This window comes from Dysidea avara, chromosome 7, assembly GCF_963678975.1.
Source record: "Dysidea avara chromosome 7, odDysAvar1.4, whole genome shotgun sequence".
NCBI classification, from domain to species: domain Eukaryota; kingdom Metazoa; phylum Porifera; class Demospongiae; order Dictyoceratida; family Dysideidae; genus Dysidea; species Dysidea avara.
The window spans coordinates 36,404,970-36,430,192 of record NC_089278.1 but is presented as its reverse complement, the minus strand read 5'-3'; the positions used below and the strand labels follow the sequence as shown (position 1 = coordinate 36,430,192).

The 25,223-nt window shown below is 37.4% G+C and overlaps 1 protein-coding gene across 1 annotated transcript; it reads right to left on the bottom strand.

The window, feature by feature from the left end:
* Nucleotides 1-1,600: 1,600 nt before the first annotated feature.
* Nucleotides 1,601-24,900, bottom strand: LOC136261453 (follicle-stimulating hormone receptor-like). The gene is made up of 19 exons (XM_066055461.1): nt 24,553-24,900; nt 24,427-24,498; nt 14,126-14,194; nt 14,011-14,073; nt 12,973-13,044; nt 12,833-12,913; nt 11,857-11,928; nt 11,730-11,804; nt 11,320-11,463; nt 11,199-11,270; nt 10,744-10,887; nt 9,882-10,085; nt 9,006-9,146; nt 8,242-8,307; nt 6,838-6,909; nt 5,560-5,703; nt 4,707-4,778; nt 3,610-3,684; nt 1,601-3,552 (listed from the first exon to the last, which is right to left on the bottom strand). Exons 2-19 carry the CDS (start codon nt 24,471-24,473, stop codon nt 1,761-1,763), a joined length of 3,405 nt encoding a protein of 1,134 aa, XP_065911533.1. The 5' UTR covers nt 24,474-24,498; nt 24,553-24,900; the 3' UTR covers nt 1,601-1,760.
* Nucleotides 24,901-25,223: the final 323 nt, after the last annotated feature.

Sequence of the window (25,223 nt, the reverse complement as noted above, 5' to 3'; positions counted from 1 at the left end):
TTTTTACTGTACATGTAGCCTTAATTGCAGGTCTCTTAAGGCTCAATTTACCAATGTTTTGAACTAACTGGCCACAGTGACCAGTTAAAGCTAAACATAAGTTTCATCATTAAAGCTACAAGCCTCTAGCTTATCTTGTTCAAAAATAGCTTGCCTCTCATCATAGAGTGTTTATTCTCAAAGTCTCATTGTATGCATCCTGCTGTCTTGTATACATGATCTCTTGCTCAACTTAATAGCCACCTATCTGATTTTGATAAGATTTTTTTGCTGTTTTCATGAGAAATTTCATATTTGTTACTATTGTCTAAATGCATTGCTACTCTAATAATCAAGGGTACAAAACATTTTATAAATGCGTAATAATTAGGCATTCATGTCATTCTCAGTGCCAGATAAGTACAAATATGTGTGTCATTGATAGCTATTATATGTTCCTTATAACTGGTGCCATTCAGTATACTCTATCACTATACACTCAAAATCATTCACTCTAATCAGTCATGCACCTGAATCCTCAGCTAATGCATGCTGTAATCTGACAGTACATTCTTATAATCAACAGCATTATAGCAATGGCACTCTAATGGCTGATCTGAGTTTTATTTTAGTGATACTGAGCAGTCAACTGCTGCTGCTGCTGCTGCTGCTGCTGCTGCTGCTGCTGCTGCTGCTGCTGCTGCTGCTGCTGCTGCTGCTGCTGCTGCTGCTGCTGCTGCTGCTGCTGCTGCTGCTGCTGCTGCTGCTGCTGCTGCTGCTGCTGCTGCTGCTGCTGCTGCTGCTGCTGCTGCTGCTGCTGCTGCTGCTGCTGCTGCTGCTGCTGCTGCTGCTGCTGCTGCTGCTGCTGCTGCTGCTGCTGCTGCTGCTGCTGCTGCTGCTGCTGCTGCTGCTGCTGCTGCTGCTGCTGCTGCTGCTGCTGCTGCTGCTGCTGCTGCTGCTGCTGCTGCTGCTGCTGCTGCTGCTGCTGCTGCTGCTGCTGCTGCTGCTGCTGCTGCTGCTGCTGCTGCTGCTGCTGCTGCTGCTGCTGCTGCTGCTGCTGCTGCTGCTGCTGCTGCTGCTGCTGCTGCTGCTGCTGCTGCTGCTGCTGCTGCTGCTGCTGCTGCTGCTGCTGCTGCTGCTGCTGCTGCTGCTGCTGCTGCTGCTGCTGCTGCTGCTGCTGCTGCTGCTGCTGCTGCTGCTGCTGCTGCTGCTGCTGCTGCTGCTGCTGCTGCTGCTGCTGCTGCTGCTGCTGCTGCTGCTGCTGCTGCTGCTGCTGCTGCTGCTGCTGCTGCTGCTGCTGCTGCTGCTGCTGCTGCTGCTGCTGCTGCTGGCATGCTCATGCAGGGAAAAACTACATGAGAATGAAACATTAAGGGGAAAAACAGTTTAAGTCATTTATGTAGAACAATTAGAAATTCTGGCAAGAGTTCCATTTTTGGACTGTTCTGGAGAAAAGTGGTAGGATGTTGAGATGGAAGATCATGAAATAACAGGCCTGCATGGGTCTACGGACAATATAGACAGCTGTATACTGAGGTATGCAGTGTCTGTTTTGCATGTACTAATAATGGTTCAGGTAAAGGATTAACATTTTGTTTACTAACTTATATAAATACCTGCACTATATTATTTGATGTGATTTGAATTAATGTATACATAACGTACATGAAAGAGTAATTGTGATTGTCCAAATGACGATAAATGTTTTAAATACATACTGGGTTAGAAATACACTACTAAATACAAAGAGTGTCAATTAAGAGTGAATCACAGTACAGCTGCTATATATCGGTTTCTTCAACTGCTACTTGAGAGTTCAGCTTGGCATTGCACACATTTATCAGTTCATGGCCATCATCTTTTGCACTGTTGTATGTTGTTGATGCTGCATCAATTGAGAAACTCGTGATACTGGTGGAATCTCCTTCCCCTGTGTCATGAAGTGGTGACCCCAAACTAAGACTGTTGCTAGCACAATCTTCCTTGAGCATTGGGTTTGTAACTGAATGTAGACTTCCAGAAGGAACTTTATCATCAAGCACTGTCGACCCATTTGAAAGTGAGCCAGATGAGTTTTGGTCAGAATCAGAGCCAGGTGTACTAAGTCCTTCAAGTGGATTGGAATTTCCCTGCTGTGGTTGAGTTTTATCTCGTCGACAAGAAAGTGTGACTTTCTTGGCATTGTGATACATGCTTACAACCTGCTGTCTAAATTTTTCAGTTAACAGGGCATATAGGAAAGGATTGGCACAAGCATTTATTGGCAGAACCAACACAGCAAACCACTTGGTAGCATTAGTATTGATCAAATCCTGATCAGACAAAGCAGCTAAACTAACCACTACTAATGGAGCCCAGCAGAGGAAGTCAGTAAAGATCAGTATAAGGATAATACGGAACATCTTTTTATTGAATGCGTTTGTGTTTGCCTGCCGAATCCTGCAGAAGATGTAGAGATTACAGCTAGACAGCAGGAGGAAAATTAACAGGTTAATTCCCATCAATATCACAATGTAGTAACGGCCACTTGTACTGACTATGTCTAATGGCAAACAGATGGCGACACTAGAGTAACTATTGTAGCCAATCAAAGGTAGACTGGCACATGTAGCAGCAAATAGCCAACCAATTAGTACTACAATGATAACATTCCACAACTTCATTTCAACATGCTCTAGTCCATAAGTGTGTATGTACACCCTCTCCAATGTCATCATCACTAGGATGTAGATGGACAACTCTAAAGAAAATATAGCAATAAATCCTGCTGCTAGACAACCAGGACCATGTTGCCAGGACAAAGCTAGGTGATAGAAATTGTGCTGGCCAAATGTTTTTAAATCCACAACAGCCAGAAATCCCAGGTAGATTCCAACTCCAATGTCAGCCATGGCCAACTGAAATATAAAGAAATGTGGCATTTTCTGATCTCCAGTTCTACATGCTGACTTGAGAGAACCAAGAATCAGCATCAGTACAACTCCATTCCCAAACATTATAACAATAAACAAAAGCCATATTAGGATCCGTAGCACCCAGGAACCAAATAAGTCCTTACAAGGTGTCATAGGTTTATCTGAGTAAGGATGACAAATAAATAACTGGCCTCCCCTCTCAGGTATGTGCCTCTCATTTCTGGCAACCAGTATAATTTCTGTCCGATTAAAATTTTCAATAATTGGGTCATCACCATCATCATCATCATCATCTCCATTAAGCAGGCATATAGGAGGTAGAGGGACTATGTCTTTAAAATGTTTGCACACTTCAGTAATGTCAGCAGAGCCTAAAGAAGGGCTAGGGGTAAATGTGTCTGTATCTATATCTACCTCTATTGGTCCTGGATGTATTATGTTTGAAACTCCCACAAAGGTATTGTTTTTAGCTTGCACATGTGATTCAAAGGCACAGCAATGATATGAGTAAGTGAAGAATCCTAGTTCCAGTTCAGGTACATCACTCGGTGTAGGTGCTTCATACAATGAGTAGACATCTTGGAGATACAATTGACGTAGATGGGGCCAGCCACTGTTTGGTACTGGAAGGTTGTCGAAGTAATTGTAAGAAAGTTCACTGTTGAAATTAAGCAAAATGTGTTTTCTGAATTTTGCACACATCACAACAACTTACAGTGTAAGCAAGTAGGTCATATTACTGGGAAATGCATGTGGCTCTATTTTCTGCAGTATCATATTGCTTAACCACCTGTATAGAAATTACAAATTGTTGCATGGCTAGGCTATGAAAAACACATACATGATAGCAGAGGCACATGCATGCAGCTTACTATTATTCAAAGATATTTAACATCAAAAAACTTTCTTTCTTGGCACATATGCTTTAATGATGTAGTATTGTATCATGTATAACTAATACAAATTTTAAGTTTGATTTGGGATCATAGGAATGAAAAGTAGGGAAACAAGGGAGGTAGCCTACAACTGAAGATATACTAGTGCACATTTAATCCCTATTTACCTGTGACTGAATTAAGAATTGAATGTCCACCAATATCTGTAGGCGACCTCCCTTGTTTCACACTTTTTATTTTTATATTTCCTTAAAATTCTTTTTTTATGACTAGAATGCTTAACGTTTTCACCTGAACACACACCCTAACTATAAAATGTGAAGTGATGATTGTGCTTCTTTTCAGCTTTGTGCAGTATGAGAAGCAATCAATCCAGTCATTATCTGTTACACAGATATAGGGGAAACCATCACATGCCACTGTGAATCGACACCTTGAGCTGTCAGCAGAGAAATGGCACACAAAGGAGTAATTCCATGATACGTGCATTGTATGTACAGCGGTATGCAAAAAAGCGCTTGTTTGCAACATCTTAGAGTGAAAAATTCAAGCCCGTAACCTTAGCCATTGAGTTATGCTTGTTAGAAGGCATCAGTTAGTAGCAAGTTAGTCAGTCATTCAATAAAAAAATCCACTGAATAAAACAGTTGAAATTTTATAACAACTTATTGGAAGCATTTCAAATTAAATTTAAAACACTTTTTTTGGGTTAACCAATCCTGCCTAGATGCTATGAAGTTATTGTAAGGCAGGTTTTGTGAGAAAGTGAAAATTTCCATGATCCCTAATATTCAGTACTACTGATATGAAAGACTTGGATATTCAACGCAAAACATAATCAGAACTAAAATTTTACAGAAGCTTTCAAAGCATGTACAGTATACAGTAGAATATTTGTAACATATAAATCACTTACAGATTAGTCACACCCTCCATGCCATGAAACACTCCATTTTGTAAAACTCTCACAGGATTACTAGACATGTTGCTACATAGCAAAAAATACACCAGTTTTCACAGGTAACTTAACAATACAGTAACTTAGTGGAGGCATGTTGTGCCGTATACTATCACACAAGCAGAGACATACTACCGGTAACTAATTATAACATAAGCGCTAACTAAAGACCATAATTATTATAAAATTAAAAGCCAGAGCCTAAGGTTGTAGAAAACATTTATACAAAGCTGCAAGCTGTCTGTGTCTGTCACTACTCTTTTAGTATATTGCCCCCGCTGTATGTATTGAGGTAGTTTCTGTGCTAAATAAACGTCTGATCATCTGGAACAAAGATTGCTTTTAAATAAAGTTTCTAACTACTTTCATTTGGCCATGGTGTAGTGATTGTATTCCACTACAACTCAGGAATTACAGACTAAGGTATTATGTGGGCTATGCATGAGTTGTGGATGGACTTCCTCACTGGACAATTGGGTATACTTTAAAAAAAGACTAAAGCATTGAGTTCATAGATCCTGGTATAATTATGTTTCATTGTACCAAATAGAGAATGAGGAATGTATTAGTGCATTTATGGAGAAGGCCACTCAATGTACCTGCATTTGTATCCTGTGTGGAAGTACATATGTAAGTACTACAGTGTGCTTTGTGGTGTTTGCATGCCCCTATACTCTGTTAAAAATAAACATTATATGCAGTAATAGTGCATGACCTGCACACACTGGTGATAGTGACGCACATACAACACAACTAGCAAAACATTAAATATTTTATGTATAACTATGTCCATCACACTACTGTCACTTACAGTTCCAACATGTTATGTGTGTTGTTGAAGGTATAAGAAGGTATCTCCTTGATGTTGTTGTGTTGGAGGTATATCTCCGTAACAGAATGTAGGTCAGCAAATACTGCATCAGGTAACTTAGAAATTCTATTATGTGCCAAATTCCTGCAGCAGATGAATACAATCAATCCATCTCCTATCACATATATATATATATGTAATAAACCATACTAAATACAGCCAAAGCTTGGGTCACCCCCTTGAAAATATTTCCTCAATTAGAACTGTTCAAATGCCTGATGTAGCCAACTACGTAGTAAGACAAGCCTAAACATGGCTAGGATCCATTGTGGACACCTAACAAGAGACTGTCAGCGCATACGCATTTTTTTTAAACATACTGAACACTAATAAAAGATAGAGAAACTATTCGGGTAAACTACAGTGGTTTTCCTCCCTTATCTGGCCATTGATTAAACAAACATTCTGTTATCCAAACAATAGAAATGATTGTTCTATTAGAGTATTTTGTCTTATGATCTGTATGAACTTAGCATCAGACTTTTCGATTATCTGAATGAACTCAGGGCCCAATGAGTTTGTACAATGAGACATCAGGATCACCTCTTCCATACTATAATCTTGTGAAATAAACCTGAAACACAGCAATGGTCATTTCAATACCTTCTGCCATGTCAAACAAATCCCAAATGTAACCCTGAGATCAGGAAAGCAAGGTGGCTTGTAGTTAAGTTATGAAAATAAATCATGGTAACTTCACATTTTTGCATAATTTAAAGACTTAGTTTATGCAAGTGATTTTGTTGGACTGCTCTTCGATCTATTGCAGTGCTGGTAGTTACATTACTTCTTTCAAAAAACCAATAGCAAAAGTATTAAAGGAAATAAGCTACATAGTTAGAAAGTCTGGCTACTAGTAGCTCTAAGATATAGCTGTGCAAAACAAATAATACAAATTTTGTTAAAAAAACCAAACTACAGTAGAATTTGATACCTTCAAAGTTCTGTTTCATTATTTTTGCAATGGGGACAAGCTATTACACTGAGAAACATTTAAAATGTACTGCTACTACAGGTATATATAGAAATACACATACTTATAAGTCACAAAGTATATTGTGTCACAAAGTATATTGTGTCACAAAGTATATTGTGTTTTCCTTAGACTTGTGAATGGCCCAAGCAGTTATATAAATCACAAATAAATTGCCTGGGAAGAGAAATTATAGCAAAAACTCCACAATTACAGACACATAAAAACAAAATACCAAAACTTACAAAACTACGAGACAATAGAGCTGATGGAATGTCTCATTATCTAATCTGTCAATCTGATTATTTGGAACATTACTGGAGTAGAAACAATATATACAAGTATAAGGAAAAATCCAGTTTAAGTTCAATTAGGGATGATAGAAAAATAGTAGGGAAACAAGGGAGGTCGCTTACACCTGCAAATATACTAGTGGACATTTAATCCCTAATTCAGTCTGCCCACTATTACTGAATTAGGAATTAAATGTCCACTAGTATGATCTTCAGGTGTGTAGGCAACCTCCCCTTGTTTCCCAACTTTTTTTTCTATGATTCCTATATCGAATTTAAAATTCAGTTCTTAATTTTGTTTTGTTACTTTTTTTTGTAACATTATTATGACTGGTGCATACTGCATCAAAAGAAAAAGTATGGCGCAAGAGGTAATGTTTTCAACTAAATGTGTCCCAAATATCAATCACTGACTTGAAAGCAAAGAACCCATTACACTTGCTTTCAGCAGCCCATTTCACAGTACTTTAAAGGTAGGAGAAGTGCCTCTGCAATCAATCCAGTCACCACAGAAAATATGGATGATTCCCATAGGGAAACCATCACACTACCGTGAATTGACACCTTTGGCTGTTAGCAAAAAGAAATGGGACACAAAGGAGGACAAAGGTAAGTCCAACCATGATGCATGCATTGTACGTACTGTGGTATGCCAAAAGGCACATCTCTGGATGAAGCAATGTCGAACAGTGAAAAAGCAAGCCTGTAGCCTTTGTCGTTATCAAGTTACACTTGTCTGAAGGCAGACAGGTAGGCAGTTAGTCAGTAGAAAATTCCATTGAATAAAACTTTTTTTTTAAATTTTGTAGCAATTTATTGGAAGCTTTTAGGGTCATACTGAAGGTACTTTTGGGCTTAGGCATACCTAATCAATACTCACAGCCAAGGCACCAGGATGGTAGTGTAAAGCTGGTTGTTTTTGGCCAAACCTCCATGATCCATAACATACAGTACTATCATACTGTGTCATATGATAGCAGATGAATAATTATAACTGTCAAACATATGAACGAAGTATCACATAGACAGGACCACAAAACTGGTCCAAATTATACAATAGGCATAAACCAGTATTGAGAAGCTATACTATCATATTAGCTACTGGTTTAAGTGTAAGTTCAGAGACTGGTTATAGGGGTTGCTCAACAAATTGATGCATCTTTGTTGAACATTTCATATGCACGTTCACTGCCCTTGGCAAGTCATTTGAAATGTCTAAACCATTATATCTCAAGGTCAGTTTGAATCAGGTAACATTATAATACATACACAAGACTGTACATATACTAGGTACATACTATAAGTACTAATACACAATGACCAAAGCATAACAGTGCAGACAAATATAATACTAACAGATCTATAAGATGTTTGCAATGTCCAAGTGCCGGAAGATGAGTAAGGTGATTTGAAGACAACGTCCTGAAAGAAAACTGATTATGTTAACCCTGATAACCACCTTTGTACATCCCATATGTGTCACTTTAAGACACTGTACACAGTGAATTCTTAATAGCATAAAAACAAATTATTTAAACTTAAGCCACAAAAGTTTTAATATACACACCTTTCTGTGAAATACATTGTATTCATATGATTATCTACTTATCTACCATATTACACGTACATGCAGGGACACAGTTATATGCTGGGTACTTCATCCCAATTATGGAATACACCCCGGCCTAGGTCAGTTAAATGCTGGGGTGCTTAAAACTAGGCTACAATTCTAATAAATATCAGAGTAGTGTACTGCTCTCAGCACCACTTTATCCAAATTTACCCTATACCTCACATGATCTAAGACCTGCATAAATTCCCGAGCCTGCTCTAAAATAGATGCCGGACTTGTTTAAAAGCATAATATAAATGCCTGAGCTTCTATACAAATACATACAGTACAAGGACTCATGAGTAAATCAATCACATACATTACTTTCTTAGTACACAGTGTTTTGTAATTTATACCATCTTGTCAGTAACTTTTTCCTTGCTAAACATATATTGCGCATATAAGTACACTGGCTAACGATATACTGTAAACCTAATGTAAAATATGACCGGGTCACACAGACCAATTACTTTAGTGCATGTTTTAAATTCTTTACAGTGGAACTCACAAGATCCGCAAATTTGGACATGTGAAACAGAGGTCCTCTGGTACTTCACGCAGATTGGTATTGCGGATGAGGAGTGTCCTAAGATCCTGATTGTTGGTCATGTTTGGTAGATGCACAAATGGAAAGTTTCCTTCCATGATGCTACATGTGTATATGAAGGACCATTGACACATTGTATACACTGGCTATCAGCCATCCCTTCACAACTGTCTTTACACTTCAGGGGCGGATCCAGGAGTTGGCAAGGGGAGGGGCACAAACAGGCTAAGTTGTAGGTGGTTGGGGAGAGCCAGATTCTCTTGCAGTTTTGAAGCAGCAAATAATCACCTCTCACTGTTAATTTTTGCCATTTTGGCCTTTGCATGAAGTCTTAGAAGCTGTTTTAAAGGCAAACAACAGCAACAAAATAATCATTTTAGAGGCCCTTAGTACGCATGAAGGTGCTGAGTAATAATTTCTCATATTTTGGTTTGCTTTAGATTCAGGTGAATTTGTAATAGACACTAGTAAAATGTGCATATTTTCATGAGTTATAAATTGATCTTGCCCATAGTATTTTAATCAAAAGAAGTATGGCTCCTCCACAAGGTGAGGGGGGGAGGCATTTGCCCCAAATGCCCCATCCTGGATCTGCCATTGCACTTTACATCATATCATATTGTAAGTACACAAAAATGCTTGTATAGTTACAATAAGAGATCAGGGGACCGCTAGGACTATGCATTCACACACCTAAAGGTGACTGAGTTAAAATGAGTATATATTGTATGCATTTTATAATCATAAAGTACAGTACAATAGTAGCAACAAGAGTTCACAAAATCATTGCATCAACTTATCAGTATCTTAACAAAATAGGGGCTTGATAGAACTTACAATTCTCTCAGCTTGACTAAAGGCTTCATGGCATCATTGTGCATCGTGAAGCGATTGTGTGACAGTTTAAGGTTACTGAGATTTGGCACATTAACAAATGCTTCTGGACCGATGTAGGTGAAGTTGTTTCCTTCAATGTGGAAATATGTTAACTTGGAGATGCTGAGAGTAGGAAACTCCACAATGTAATTGTGTCCAAGATATCTGTAACAAGTGATATGATACTATTACCAATAATTAATTGTGTACAAGTTATGATATGCATGTAGTAATCAGTCTACGTAATTATAAATGGTGACACTACACTAAATGTGTATATGGTACAATAATAACATTAATTTTGTGCCGTTCCAATGATAGCCTAACAAAGTCCACAACACATTGCAAATTTCATTCACTTCATTTAACCAGTCATGTACCATTAGTTACTTTTGATCTGCAGCCAGAATTAATTTTCTAAAGGTAGAAATTTCCTGGATGTGCATATATAGCTGCAATAAAATTAAAAACTGTTCTGTAAAAATCTCCAATAATCCTAGTCCTTCTAAATTTTTACTGAAGTGTTTGTGCACCCTCAAATATATTACTCGAAAAGTTTTAGCCCATAATAATGGCAGTGATCTAGTGAAACTATTATACAGCTAACTGAATAGAAACAATTTAAGTGACAAAAAAACACAGCAAGTAATAGCTACGAGGAAGGTATGCCAGAAACCATTCAAGCATTAACCAACTTGATGATTCCATTTCTGGGCAGGACACGTACAGTGGCTGTGTTAACATGTGGATTAGTATCCTTCAAACTAAGAATTTAGCAAGGTGATCCAAGTGGTCATTAATTAGGACAGGCGGTACAACTCACAGTGCTTGTAGATGAGGGATGACATTGAACACTTCAGGTTGAATGGTGACAATACGATTACTATCTAGAGAGATTTCCACCAGTCTGTCCTGTCCCTTAAATGTGGAAGGGTGAAATGCCTCCAACTGATTGTGATCCAAGTAGCTGCAGAAATTAAACTGTATAATAAAACAATGACACAAGCAACCACTGAAATAATTATATACTGTATTGAATTAAGCAGTACTGCTGCTCTATGGTGAGGTCAGCTGTAGAGTTATGCATATGGTATAATCATACTCTAAAATCATTAATTTTGAGGTGATTTTATTCTCTAGCATGAGAGTGGGCATCTCCTTATTACTATATGTACAATGACTTAATAGAGCAGTCAGTTAATAATCTTGGTATTCAGCAGGACCAGACCTCCTGACTGTGATTTATAATACCAATCAGGTAGTGAACATGTGACTTACATGTGTCCAAGTCGACTGGTGGAAGCGAAAGCTTTACGGTGGATGAAATTAATTTCATTATTATCCAGATGTCTGAAAAACTAATGATGTACATATATAGTCCAACCTATAGCTAGCTTACATATTTTCTAGTAGAAACATCCTCCTAAACATTCTTGCTTCTATTCTCTTAATTTTGTTGTGGTTAAGTGAAAGTGAGTGTAACCTGTTCATGTGGATGAGGGCATCCTTGGTCAATACTTCAATACCACAATGTGATGCTGAACTACAATGGAAGAGAAGGGTGCACACCATACAACAATAAACCCTTTTGCTTTGCAGGTGAGTTTTCCCTGCTCTTACAGCCTGGATAATATTATAGGTTAGGATCTTTTACATATTATTTGTGAACTATTTTTTGTACAAATTCATTAAGCATCTCAAAAGTGTAATCATGATAAAACAATGGGCTTTGCACTGTGACAGACAATGTAATCAGCATAGCGATCACTTAATAACAGAGTTAGTTACCTTGTAATTGATACAACTTACAATGTTTTTAGGCTACTAGGCAATCCGGTAAGCATTGGAGCATTTAATTCTGTTAGGTTGTTGTAATCCAACACTCTGTAAAATAATTTAAATTGTTAGAGTGAACTGTAACATAACTTTCACTTACAAGTTGACAAGATTCACAAGTCCAGCAAAAGCCTTAGGTACAATGTAGCTAATGTTGCAGTCTTTCAGAATCCTGTACAATCACAAAGCAATACAGAGGAGAGCATAACATCATACAGACACACACACACACACACACAGATATATAATACTACACACAAATAACACTACATATCACATTGAATAAACACTCTTACACTCTTACACTTACACCTTCACACTCTATCATGTACAATTAAAGTCAGGGGCAGACAAAGAGGGGCAGTGCCCGCTTACTTTAATCAATGCTAACTAACTTTGCCTTGATTTAGTAGGATTTGTACTAAGTTATGCAAGAATTATACTACATGAATCAGTACTGAAAGTGCACGAGATCGAGATACTCTAATTGAGCAGTCACCTAATTACTCTAATAAAACATTCAGCGGAAACGTCATAAGTTGGTTCCGCTATGCAATTTTGTCTTTATTAACAGATGCATCTATACTAAGTATATGGGTCTATCTGAAATCCCTTCATTTACTGATTTATTTGTTTACAGTATCTTAAGTCATTGCCATTATACAGTGGAACCTCAGCTATCCAAATCCCTTGGGATTATCTGATAAAGTGTGCATCTTTGAAATTGTATAAAGAACAAATATCAGTAGTGTTCAACTACTCTAATAGAACAGTCACTATTCTAATAGAGCAGCCATTTCCGCAGTTCTGTTAACCAAGAATCGAATTAATAGGGTCCAGATAACTGAGGTTCCATTCAAGTACACATGGACCACTGATAACGTTCTAAGATTCAACCTTAAAGCATTCAAATTTTCCCATGGGGGCATGCCCCCAGACCCTCATAGTATTGGCATGCTTCACATGCTAGTATGCTTCACACATGTTAATGATTTTAAAATACCTAAATGACGGCAACCCCAACACTTTGGGGTACTGTTACTACAGTACATGTATTAAGTTACGTAATTACTTACAGTTCTGTCAAGGAAGATGATTCAAATTCATCTGAAAATGACAATGCCTTGAGATGCTTAATAGGATTGTGTGTCAAATCACTACACAAAAAGTGATGCATCAAAACAATTAACATGATGTACAGCACAAGATAACTCACAGTACACCCAGTTTAGTACTGGAATAAAAAAAGCTTGATGGAATCTCTGAGATGTTGTTGCAACTTAAATACCTAGATAACAGAAAACGGACTCATACCACATGCTGTAATAAGACAACTATTTCTAACAGGTCTCCCTATAGGATACAGTGATAGTAGTTCTATGTTGTTTTGTGTTTCTTTACTATCATAAGGCTTTGATAATAAGGAGCGGACCAAAGTTAATAATGTGATGTTATACATGGTCATCAGTAGTACCACCCTTATGCTGTTATTGAGTGGCGTACCCCACCACGTGGTGGTACGTGATATTGTTACTGTCTTACCATCTGTAGACTCAGGGACCCACTATAGTGAACCTTTCATCTATTTATAGGGTGTATATATATAGAAGGAATTACTGCTGATCTCATGGTAGGTAACCTGCTGCAGTATACACTAGGACGGCTCGGGAAGCTGCTCAGCAAGAGAAGCTTTTGAGCCATCTGTGTGCCAAGCCATTGCATGGTAAGTATGACTAAAGAAATGAAGATGTTACACAGGATTTGTAGAAATGCACATGAACCAGGACCACATGTATGTCTATGTGTGTATGTATGCACAGTGCTATCTAACATTTTTATTCTTCAAATTGCAATTTGCTTATATAAACCTCATAGGTTATATTATCAACTAGACACATTTGTTTTAACTATCTAGATGTGCTGGTAGATAATTAGTTCAAAAAGGAAATATTGATTATGTGTAAAATTAATTTGTTGCACACTTCAAATGTATGTATGTAATGCTCTATGTGAGCATCTAAAAATGCTATGATAGCACATAAAAGTGCTAATTTTTGACTGCTTTCGTTAAAATTTAGCACCTCTAAGTGCTTGTGTGTGTATGTGTGTGTGCATGTGTACGTGTGGTACGTAGTGTGTTTGTGTGCATGTATGCGTGTGTGTCTGTGGTACGTAGTGTGCATGAGTTTGTAGTGTGTGTGTGTGTGTGTGTGTTGTGCACATCCCCAGTTGTATAGACGATTAAATAACTCACAATTTATTCAAGTGTGGTAAGCTATCATTAGGCAATGAAGACAAGTTGTTGTGATCCAAGTAACTACACAACACACAGTTGGTAGCACAGTAGGAACACTAGAAATGACACATACAGTCTATCCACAATGGTGTTTGTAAAGCTTCCATCTTCTATTTCCTCTATCAAATTGTGTGATAAATATCTAAGTAAAAAAACCCACACATAAGTTTTACCAGTGGCTGCAATACATATAATTATGCCGCTGACAGTTCACAAATTATGGAATTGCATGTAGTCAGCTCACAAATTATGGAATTGTAATTGCCGGATGGCAGCTGAATCAGACACTGTATATGCAACATGAAAGAATTTTTTTTTTTGGGAAGACTACATCAGTAGAAAACTACTGCTTTTCAGCAGTGCCCATACATAACATACAATATAATTACATACACATTGACATACATGCAAGTAAAATTAGCTAAAATGAAATTTATACAAGTGTTTAAATTGTCCAAGAGTAGCTGCAGTGTAAATTGAGGCATTCAATGAGTTCCAAATCTGCGTACCTTTGTAGTAAAAACTATTCTTTCTACATGAAGTCCTGACTCTTGGTATAAAAAAGGTGATGACTGTTCCTTCCAACATGGGAGGTAATGGTTGTAGTGTACTTAAATGTTTCTCTCAAGTAAGCTGGTGAGAGCTGATGAAGAGTTCTATAAACAATGATGGCAGTATGGAATCTTCTACGTTCAGCCAAAGTGTGGTGCAAAAAACTTTATGTAGCCGGAATCAATGAACAAAACTTATGTTCAAACTTTTTATAGTACTGTACATTGTACATTATACAAGCTACTGTACAAAATCTCAACTGTTGTTTTATATGCAGATATGCTATCCCACTTGACTATGGTCCTTATAGGAGCTAGGAATCACAAACTTTACTCTAAAAACAATCTATACCAGGTGGTGACTTGATCACAGAAATTGAATTATATTTGCTAAGGTATGCTGACTATGTTTCCTAACACTTTTTTGTTCTATAGCATTCATTACTTCAAAACTTGGAACAAGCTAGGCTAGTGGCACTGGCAAAGCAGAAGGTTGTATAGGTAGTAACTAGTTTCAGAATTGATAAAATGATTTGATTTTATACAATTTTACGGAATTTTTTATGGAGCAACATTTAACTATTGCAAAACCATGCTAATGTATGTACTAGATGATTTTTATTACTGTCACGTGATGGTAGAAGATGCACGAGGACTTGGGATGGAGTGTGGATACCCACAGCTGAATGACAGTTACATGAATATGTAGCTTTAGAGACCAATAGTTTAACAGAGCATTCATGCAAACTGCACAGGTCCATCTGGAAACTCAGTCTTATTGCCCATGACAGGAGATCAAGTCAGTGTTCACCATAAACATAACCACATGAATATACTCATTACTGGCAGAAATTAAAGATAGACTGTTGACTTTTATAGGTTGCTTTTCACAGGCCATGCTGTGGAACATACAAGTGGTCTGAAGCCTTGTTGGAGTTCTGAAGACAATTGTGGAGTTGGTTAAAAACTTGTACTGTAGCTGTCCTTTCACAATAATTGAATTAGAACCTTATTATATAGTAACCCAATACATTGGCCTAATGCACTCCAAAATTTTCTTTCATTAAAATTTTTAAAAAGGTACACACCTTGCCAAATTGAAGTTCACCTGATATGCCTAACTAACCATGGCTGTTACCTATCGAGGAACTGCGAAGTACCAGTTCGCAGAAAAGCAGTAGCTATGTGGTGTGTAATGGATTTCATGGTATGTACGAGAAATGGTCACCATTTAAGGGTTATAGTATCCTGGGGGCTTTGCCAATGGAAATACCTGTAGCTACAATAACTATAGCTATTATCAAGAGTAAATAATAAAAGAGAGAACTCTAGTATGGGCCATCAAAAATGACAACCACAAGTCTTTCTGGATATTGGAGTAAATTCACACTTATTATATAAGTGCTGATTGAATGAGTTAACAGTTTAGGGGTGGTAACTTTGAGTAGCCCCTTGAAAGTTACTGTATGCAAGCCAAAGCATATTAACACCCTCATACTGGAGTTAGATACTCTCTCTTTTATTATTTACTCTTGCATAATAATAAAGTGCTTACACCACCTATAAAATTATATTAGGAAGAATGTTGATTAATTAAATTAGTAGCCAAAATGATTATCTTAAATAATTTTATCAAAACATTTTTTTTAAGTCAAAGAGTCAGAAACTGTTTGTGATATGAGAGTCCATTGTTTACTATTGTAACTAAGTCAACATAGCTGTTTACATTATATTAAGCCTTGTCTTGTAGCAGACACATCTATATATAGACAATCACAAATCAAGATGCACTATAGAGAACAAGTTTAACAGGAGAAACTTTGTAACAAATTTGGTAATTTAATTACTACAAATTCACCAAGCCTGCCATTTAACTCATAGCACCTGATAAAGCTAACTGAAGGTTGAGATTGAAATTGCCAAAGCTTATTCCATTTAGCTGGTTATTAGCCAAAGTTTCTCTGTCGATGGTAACTACTATATATTCTACTATAGGATACCGTACCTCTTGGTACCAGTGATGGAGGAAGGAGCTACCCTGCATGGATCACTATCTATATATACCTTTTCAGTGTTAGCCACCTTGTAGATAATAATGTCTATGCTGCCATCTCAGATATTCTATTACTTTTCAATCACTGGTATTTGATTAACAATATAATTTTATCCTACAAAGCATTTCCATAATAATAATTTCAGAAACTATGTGATTATGAGGCCAAACAAATCATGTAGCCAAATGAATACAGACTATAGTCATCTTGTCATGTACATCTCAATGGACTGTAATCATACAAGGGTTACCATAACACTAGGCCACTCCAATAGGTGACACAAAGCATGAAGGAGTTTGCATACACACAAGCATTTACACACAAACAATCGTTGTAAACTGAGCTACCATGTATAGGGAAACTTTGGCGGGGGGAAGCTCTGGCGAATTTGACAATTTGCTACAAATTTGCCAAAGTTTAACCTGCCAATTACTCATAGCATCTGAGATTAGCATCTTTATAGCTAAATATTGAGCTTCAATTTGCCAACGTTTATTTTGTCAAATGCAATTTAGCTGGCTATTCTCCAACGTTTACCCTCGCCAAAGTTTCCCTCTGTACAGTATATACGGCTAGTAATATCAGTACACAATATTTTTATTGCACCACTACCAAAAAGTTGTGCATTTTTTTTCAAAAAGCCATTATTTTGTAGAAAATTCCCTGAGGCATTAATTAACTTGCTATAACATGGTACCAAAGTAAAATGATTTTAGTCCAAAGTTATGATACACCCCATGCAAGGGCAGGTAAATTCAAAGAATTTTGTAGTTATCATAAGTTTGAAATGAATCACCAAGTCGTTTCTTTCAACATGCAAGTCCTTTTTTTGGTATCATGAGTTATAGTTAGCTAATGCCTCAGCTGAGGAGTCAATGACTTCCAAAATGAACAATCAGTCTTTCATAAAAGTCACCAAAGGTCAACTCTGTGATGACACTACATATATCTAAAAATATATGTCATGAGGAGTATTATTCGTGTACATGTGTATACATGTGGATGAAGAAGTGTACAATTTTTTTTTAATTTTAGGAGTTATAGCTATACACTGCTTTAACTATACCACATAAACAGCAGATAACTATATTATTATAGATACTAGCATATTGCCATTACTTTCTCAAACTAAAAATACTTCCAAATGTAATTTCATTGAAATGTAAAGTAGCTATAGCTGACAAAATTCTGTGAGGTGAGGAATGACCCCAGATGCACGAATACGCTACACAAAACAAGCGTGATTCACACACTTTTGTAGTTTACTGTTCTTTGTTGGACACTTACTTTTACACCATTTCCAGCAGACATATACTATACAACTACTACAGTCGAAAACATGCAATTCAGTATGCTAGGAAGCCAGCAAATTGGTGAACACTAACGTGAAATACTCCTTTTGAATTTCTATATCCATGTATTATTTTTGATAAACGAATTGAAGTACATGTGTGCAGCCATTTCACCCAAGGTAGGTACAGCAGAGGGTGTGAGGACTCCCACACCTAGTATTATGTGGCTTCACATGTTCTTCTATTTCAAAGTTGATGTACTAGCAGCCTACCTTGTAGCAACTGTTAATTAGTATAATCACTTTTTAGCTACACTAAATTTATTTCATAGTTGTACAAATATGTGTTTGAATTGTATGGTTATTGTAAACAAACACCCACACACAAGAAGTCTATTATTATATTAACTACCATGTTTTCCTATACAAAATTTCAGATTAGACTGGACTACTGGGCTGGAACACTGATTTTTTGCACATTCTATGATTGGATTTCTTGCTATAGTAAAGGACCCTCAGGGAAGCTGCAATCCACTATAATCACTGAGTTTGTGTTCACCTGAGTCCCACCAAATATAGTAATATCACAGAGGTTTACTCCCAATGGTTTTGTTAAGCTTATTTTCATGATGTTAGCCTGCCTGAATCATCCATACTGAATGTATAAAGCCTCATAACTCACTTTTTCTTTCACACGTATAAGCACTTTTTTGATAAACACTTCAGGAATCACAATGCTGCTAGCTACCAAATGTTTGGGCAGCTGGCCCAAGAGTATTAACAAGAAAAGAGGGCTCAGGTGAACGCAAACTGACTACATTAAATGCTGAATATGAATACTTATTCCAGAATGTGACAGTGACGATCAACTTGTCACCTGACAACATTCATATGTGAGCTTAAGTAGTGAACTAGTCTCGTATGGTGCCATAGTTCTATTTTAGCACAAGGACTTAACAATTAAGAGATTTAGGTACTCATGATCTCTAATTAATAAATCCCTGTGCTGAAATACCGGACTAACTTGTTCCTTGAGCTGATAACTCAAAGGACGTCATCAGCTGGTACACTGTTACATTCCCTGCAACATTACTATTCACCAGGGTAACGGTGTGGTACGTGGTGTAACAAACAGTAAAAAAATTATTAAGACAGTTTTTGCATATTTCACTGCTTGTATTTAGTGTTTATATAGTAGCAGGCTACAGGTTCCCAAAAGGATCCTTATCTCAAAAAATCCAACCACAAAATGTGAAAATATATAGTAATCCAGTCTGACAGCAGCGAGCCTATACCAATTTGTGTCTGGCAGCACTTGTGACTATTCATCAGTATAAAGCATTTCATGACTGACACTCCCACCATTCAAATCCAGATGCACACACATGTAAACAAATAAATTTTCAAACAAAGATAAGGAAGCAGAAGTGTACAATCTCTTCCACTAAGATGCTTTGCATTTCTGTGTATCTGTGTTTCTACATTTACTTACGTAGTAACATTTCTACACAGCTTGCTAGTCTCTTCGTACAGAAGCTGTTGTTTGCCATATAGCTCATTGCACAAACTTCATAACCTTCTTAAACAAGATATGCAACCATATATAGTGTTTCATGGCATAGTTGGCTGTCAAAGCCTCAGTTTCTAACTGACACAGGTAGGCAAAAGACTATGCTATGATGCAGCATTTACAAACATAATAAATATGATGTGATTATATAACCTTACAATCGTTAAATTTTACCAGTTTGCACCCAAGGATATTTATGCTGGATGTTATTTTTGTGAAAGTCTTACAAAAATGCAGCAAGTTGATTGTATTTTTCATGAGATCGTGGCTAATACTTGCGTGGTTACATAACACTAGCAAAGTTATGTACAATGTCAGAGTTAAATCTTGTATATGTATCTGCAGTGTGAGGACATCATGTATTGGGATGTTCTAATTGGAGAAGAACTGCCTTGCTAAAGGTAGGCTGAAAGTTATTTGCTGTTGCAGTACTAAAGAATGATAATATTGTAAGCCATTTTATTCCCAAGAAATTTCAGCAATGTGTTTATTATTTTTTTGTGCCAAGAATGTTGATTGGTTGTCTTTGTAACTGGTAGTAGACGCTACTTGTGGGATTTAGCACAGAAACGCATTGAAACACCCTGCAGGTAGGTTTTTCCGGGGACTCCAGTTGTGTTTTGTCACCGATCAGCTCCAGTGATCAATCACAAACTAATGATTAAACTCATGGATGAATACTGTGCAACCTGACATCTGGCCAGCAGATTGACAGGTTGATTTTGCGATTCTTGTTAAGAAAGATGGCTGTATTGTAAAGAAACAGCTCCAAATTGAATGATATGATAGGAGCAGTTCCCAGAAGTAATGGGCTTAGCTTGCAGTCAATTTTACTGCCGAAGAACAACAAGTTAGTCAGTTAGGATATGACTATTTAACTGACTTAAGTTGGTATTTGGCTCAGTCAATACAAAGTGGTTATTTCTAATAGACCTACAGTCTCACACCTTGTTTAGTCAGTATCAGCAAGAAGAGGAGAAGGGTACACTGTTACAACCTTAATTAGCGCTAAGCTGAGATCTTTTTCCAACAAAGTAATCTATGTGTGACTATGTGAACATCTAGTGAATTGCCTAAGGTTTACCATGCTTCCCGTAATAGACTGTGCACATAATTAAACCCAGGTTAAAGATCAAGTCTAAAGGCATGTTTTCAAACTCAACAACACGTTGTACTCAAGAAATATCTTCTCCAAGATATTTTCCTAATAAATCATTGAAGTCCTTGGGCTGTCGATGTTCTGTTTGGCATAGTCCATCCAAAGAGGAAAAATCTTTGCCAACTATAGACCCCGTGTGCACTAAGACATGGTCTGGCAAAAAGTTGCTATGACTTCAGATTTTACAATGATTTACGAGGGATTTCGGAGAGAAATGAGAGCAAAAGTATCGAGCATTCTATTGCAAAAACCTTCCCTAGGTGGGATAACTCGCAAGTATGTTATGTCTTTTAGTAGTAACTTACTTATTTACAGCACTCCTCTGTTTTTCAGCATGATTACTTCGCATACATTTTAAAAAAATTCTTAGCACATGGAATGAACGCATTTTTTTTGCCCTCACAAATGGCGGATGCACTGTTTCAATGATGTAACAAAGTGCCACGTTTTAGTGCATACAGGGTCTATAGCAAAGAAAGTCCTTGCTCATACTTAATTCTTTAACAAATCTGGGTTAGGTTTCTTTTAACTTCTACTCCACCTTAGGGATAGTATTAACCACACAACCTTTAGATTGAGCTCTGTGCATCCAGGTTAATACCAAGTAGGATAACTATGCTTCTTAGATGACAACCATTCCAGAACATCATCTTTACCTAGTTAATCTCTCCATTCATTTCAACCTTCAATGTATGTAATTTCATGTAATGATTGCACAGTACTTTTGTTTTGTAGTAGTTTTCTAACATATATATTGACCTGTAGTGGTCCTCAACATGCCACCGATCTGCATGTTAATATGCTTTCTACTCCCTTGCTCAGTGACTTTCGTAGCTGGTAAGACTTCCTTGTATTCCTCTCATACTACTTCAGGTGAAACAGTTCTTCATTGGCTTTTTGACTGGCTTATTGATAATTTTATTACAACTTCTTTCACTCTACAGAGGAGCCTTTCCAATATGCAAATTTGGTCTATTATGCTATTGAAAAATAATAATACGATACAAATCCAACTCAAAAGATACAACAATTTCCAACTCTGCTTGGTATATGTACTTGTGAGAACTATATTGTCACACATACTGGTAACCTTCCCTGTAGCTACAGTGTACATGTACTATATTGTCACACATACTGGTAACCTTCCCTGTAGCTACAGTGTACATGTACTATATTGTCACACTTACTGGTAACCTTCCCTGTAGCTACAGTGTACATGTACTATATTGTCACACTTACTGGTAACCTTCCCTGTAGCTACAGTGTACATGTACTATATTGTCACACATACTGGTTGTAGTATATACTCTTATAGAGGCACGCATACATCTGTACTTTGCTGTTTTTGTAGTAGGGTATGCCCCTCTATGGGGGAGGGAATGTAGTATACTGTATGTTGTGTATGTAGTCACGTGATTGTAGAGTGTGCTTGAATAAGAACTGTGAATGACCGCGTGTTTCACTCCGGCCAGGAATACTACACTGGTAACCTTCCCTGTAGCTACAGTGTACATGTACTATATTGTCACACATACTGGTAACCTTCCCTGTAGCTACAGTGTACATGTACTATATTGTCACACATACTGGTAACCTTCCCTGTAGCTACAGTGTACATGTACTATATTGTCACACATACTGGTAACCTTCCCTGTAGCTACAGTGTACATGTACTATATTGTCACACATACTGGTAACCTTCCCTGTAGCTACAGTGTACATGTACTTGGCATGCACAGTGGCCACTGACTCTTTTGTCTGTGAAGCCAAATAATATTACTTTTCATTAGAATAAAACTTTTACGAGATGTCTATAGCTGTCAAAATCCATGAAAATTAAATTCCTACGTAAAAGACTAACTGGCTAAATGGTAGTTAAATAGCTGCAATTCCATCCATGCTTCATGTAAAGTTATAGCTATACACATGTAGCAAGCATGGTATGTACAATTCTTCAGCAGATGGCTACATTAACATGTTAAGAAGTAGTTAATGACCTACTGGCCCTCGATAAAAGTATCTATATTACTTCAGCGTACATACACACATCCCTACATACATGCACGAGTATACTGAAATGGTAAAGTACAAAGAGGCAAGCCTAAACAAATCATTTAATTACTAACTGCATGTACTATTATTCTGTAGGTAGTAAATGATCCATGGTTCAACACATTTTGGGTCTACATACATACATATGCAAATTACCACACAGTTGTGTACATGTACCTGTCCTAATATGCAGACAATACTTGTAACATCATTCGACAACTTTTTAACTTGCTGACATCAAAAAGAAATGAACATAGGTACCTGCCCTACAGTGCAGGACTTGCCTTATTGCGCATGGTGTCACAATAAAATTACATCCTGCAAGAACACTACAATGGTGTAAGGTGCTAATAGTAGTAGTAGTAATAGTAAGCACAATGATGCAGGCAGGTAAGCTTAAGAGCACAGTTACATGTAGCTACCTAAGCTAAACAACAGTAGTAGTATTACCACACAGGTGATGACATAATTTATAATATAGTACCTGTCATTCAGGCCATACATGTAATAATACAATTTCAGATTCTACATGAGATTTGGCTGACAGCAAAACGAAATAATATAACATAACATTAGCATACGTGCTCTACAGCAATGGTACGGTAATGGTACCTGTAGGAGTTTCTCTACTAGCATTATAAGTTGATGATCAAATAAGGTTCAGTATCAGAGAAAAAACATTACATGAAAAGTAAGGGGGGCGGAAAGATTGCACTAAAAAAGTTGTCAACGCAAAAAAAAAAAAGTCACCAGCTGGAATAAAACTCAAACCTTATGTTTATAATGTGCACGCCTTGACCACTTAGCTAAACCTTTAACATTAATGAGAAGGCAATAAAGCCAGTCTTATAAAGTACGTTGACTGGTATAGGTGTTTACTTGTGGTTTGTATGCGGTTTACAGAAAGGATTCAAGTGAATTTTGTCTACACCCTTGCATTAATCACATTGCATCAGCTGGCAAGAAAATTGTTGGACGCCAAAGGAATGCAGACAGATAGACAGCTTTTCAGCTTATGTTAAGATATGGATTGATTGTTTATTATACTCTCAGCACTCGGACTAGCCATTCTTCCATGCTGGAGTTTACATTACTTGTTGACTTAATCTAGTCAGATGAGTCTGGTTATTTTTTTTTCAGGGGATGACAGCATCGATTCAGCCAAGTAGGAAGAAGGGCGACTCTTCAGCTATGCTCTGAATTGTACATGCATACATATGTTCCCAGTTTAACAGCTGGATGGCTGGATATAATGGGGTAATATTTCTTGCTCAAGGAAAGAACAGTAGGAGTAAATCCTTGCCAGGGTATCAAACTTGGGACCTTTTGATCATCAGGCTAATGCCCTACCACCTGGGGCTATACTACTGCACCCCACTTCAAACTAGTGATTAATGAATAAATAAAAGCTACCAATGAACTAATATAAGAGCTGATTAAAGTTTAAACGCTTATAGTTTAAAAACACACGCACGCGTACACATTATACATCTTGTCAAAGGCTCAACAAACAGTCCAAGTACCTAGCCAAGCATACACATAGGGTAACTTGTATCATAGCTATAATTTATATTATCATATGCTTTCAATCACACTATCTGTGCAGCGACCTTAGCCCTATACAGGCCACACATATGGCTACACTACTGACATGCAACTGATGATGAGTAGCTATAGAGTCATGCAGAACTACTTACACAGTGTGTAACTTGGTTTGGTTGAAGAAATCTGTCCTTCTAATCATTCTTATCTGATTATTGTTTAGCTTCCTATATGGGAAATGCAGCTCGAAATTACACGTGTAGCTAGCTAGGCTTTCTTACAGAAATTCGACAGGATGGCCGATTCGCTTGAGATCTGGGATTTCTGTTAAGTTGGCGTTATCACAGGTCACTGTCACCAGAACACCACTGCTGCCATTTGTCACGGTACACACACAACCTTTGCCACTCTATCGATACAATCCGGCGGGGGTAAATCAGGACGCCCCGAGCTATGCACCGTCGAAAATGACAACCATGTAGTCGCTAGTACAAGTATAGTCACAGTTCTCCTCAATTGTGACATAATTAAAATGTCAATCGTAGCTACTAAACAACTAGGTCAGACCGATCTTTCACACTATATGGCTAGCTCAGTAGTACAGATTCGAACTAATAATGCCGCATTTATAAGTGTCCCTGCCCCTCGCTCTCCCCTACCGGAAAAGCTGATTTGTGTTCATTAAGCCAGGTGTTCAATAATAAATATACGGTATATGGTATAGCTAGCTTCGAGCCTGAGGGTGGCTTCAGGATTAAATATTAGCTATTTTATTTTCCTTTGCCGGCTGTGCTGCTTCAACTGATTTGAAGGATACGTACAAATCAGAGACAATTATAAAAAAATCACTAAATTACATAGTTATATAATAGTAGTTATTTAGCTACAATTTAATTAAATTGTTCAAGATTCAAGAGATGATAAATTTACAACTCAGTTGGTCTGGTAAAGT

What these genes read in the sequence shown, in the direction of transcription:
- LOC136261453 (XM_066055461.1), bottom strand. Translation starts at nt 24,473, where the DNA reads ATGATTAGAAGGACAGATTTCTTCAACCAAACCAAGTTACACACTGT. An exon ending in ACCAGTCGACTTGGACACAT is followed by an intron (nt 10,888 to 11,198) that starts GTAAGTCACATG and finishes TAATTTCTGCAG; the next exon opens with CTACTTGGATCACAATCAGT. An exon ending in TGTCCAAATTTGCGGATCTT is followed by an intron (nt 8,308 to 9,005) that starts GTGAGTTCCACT and finishes GTTTTCTTTCAG; the next exon opens with GACGTTGTCTTCAAATCACC.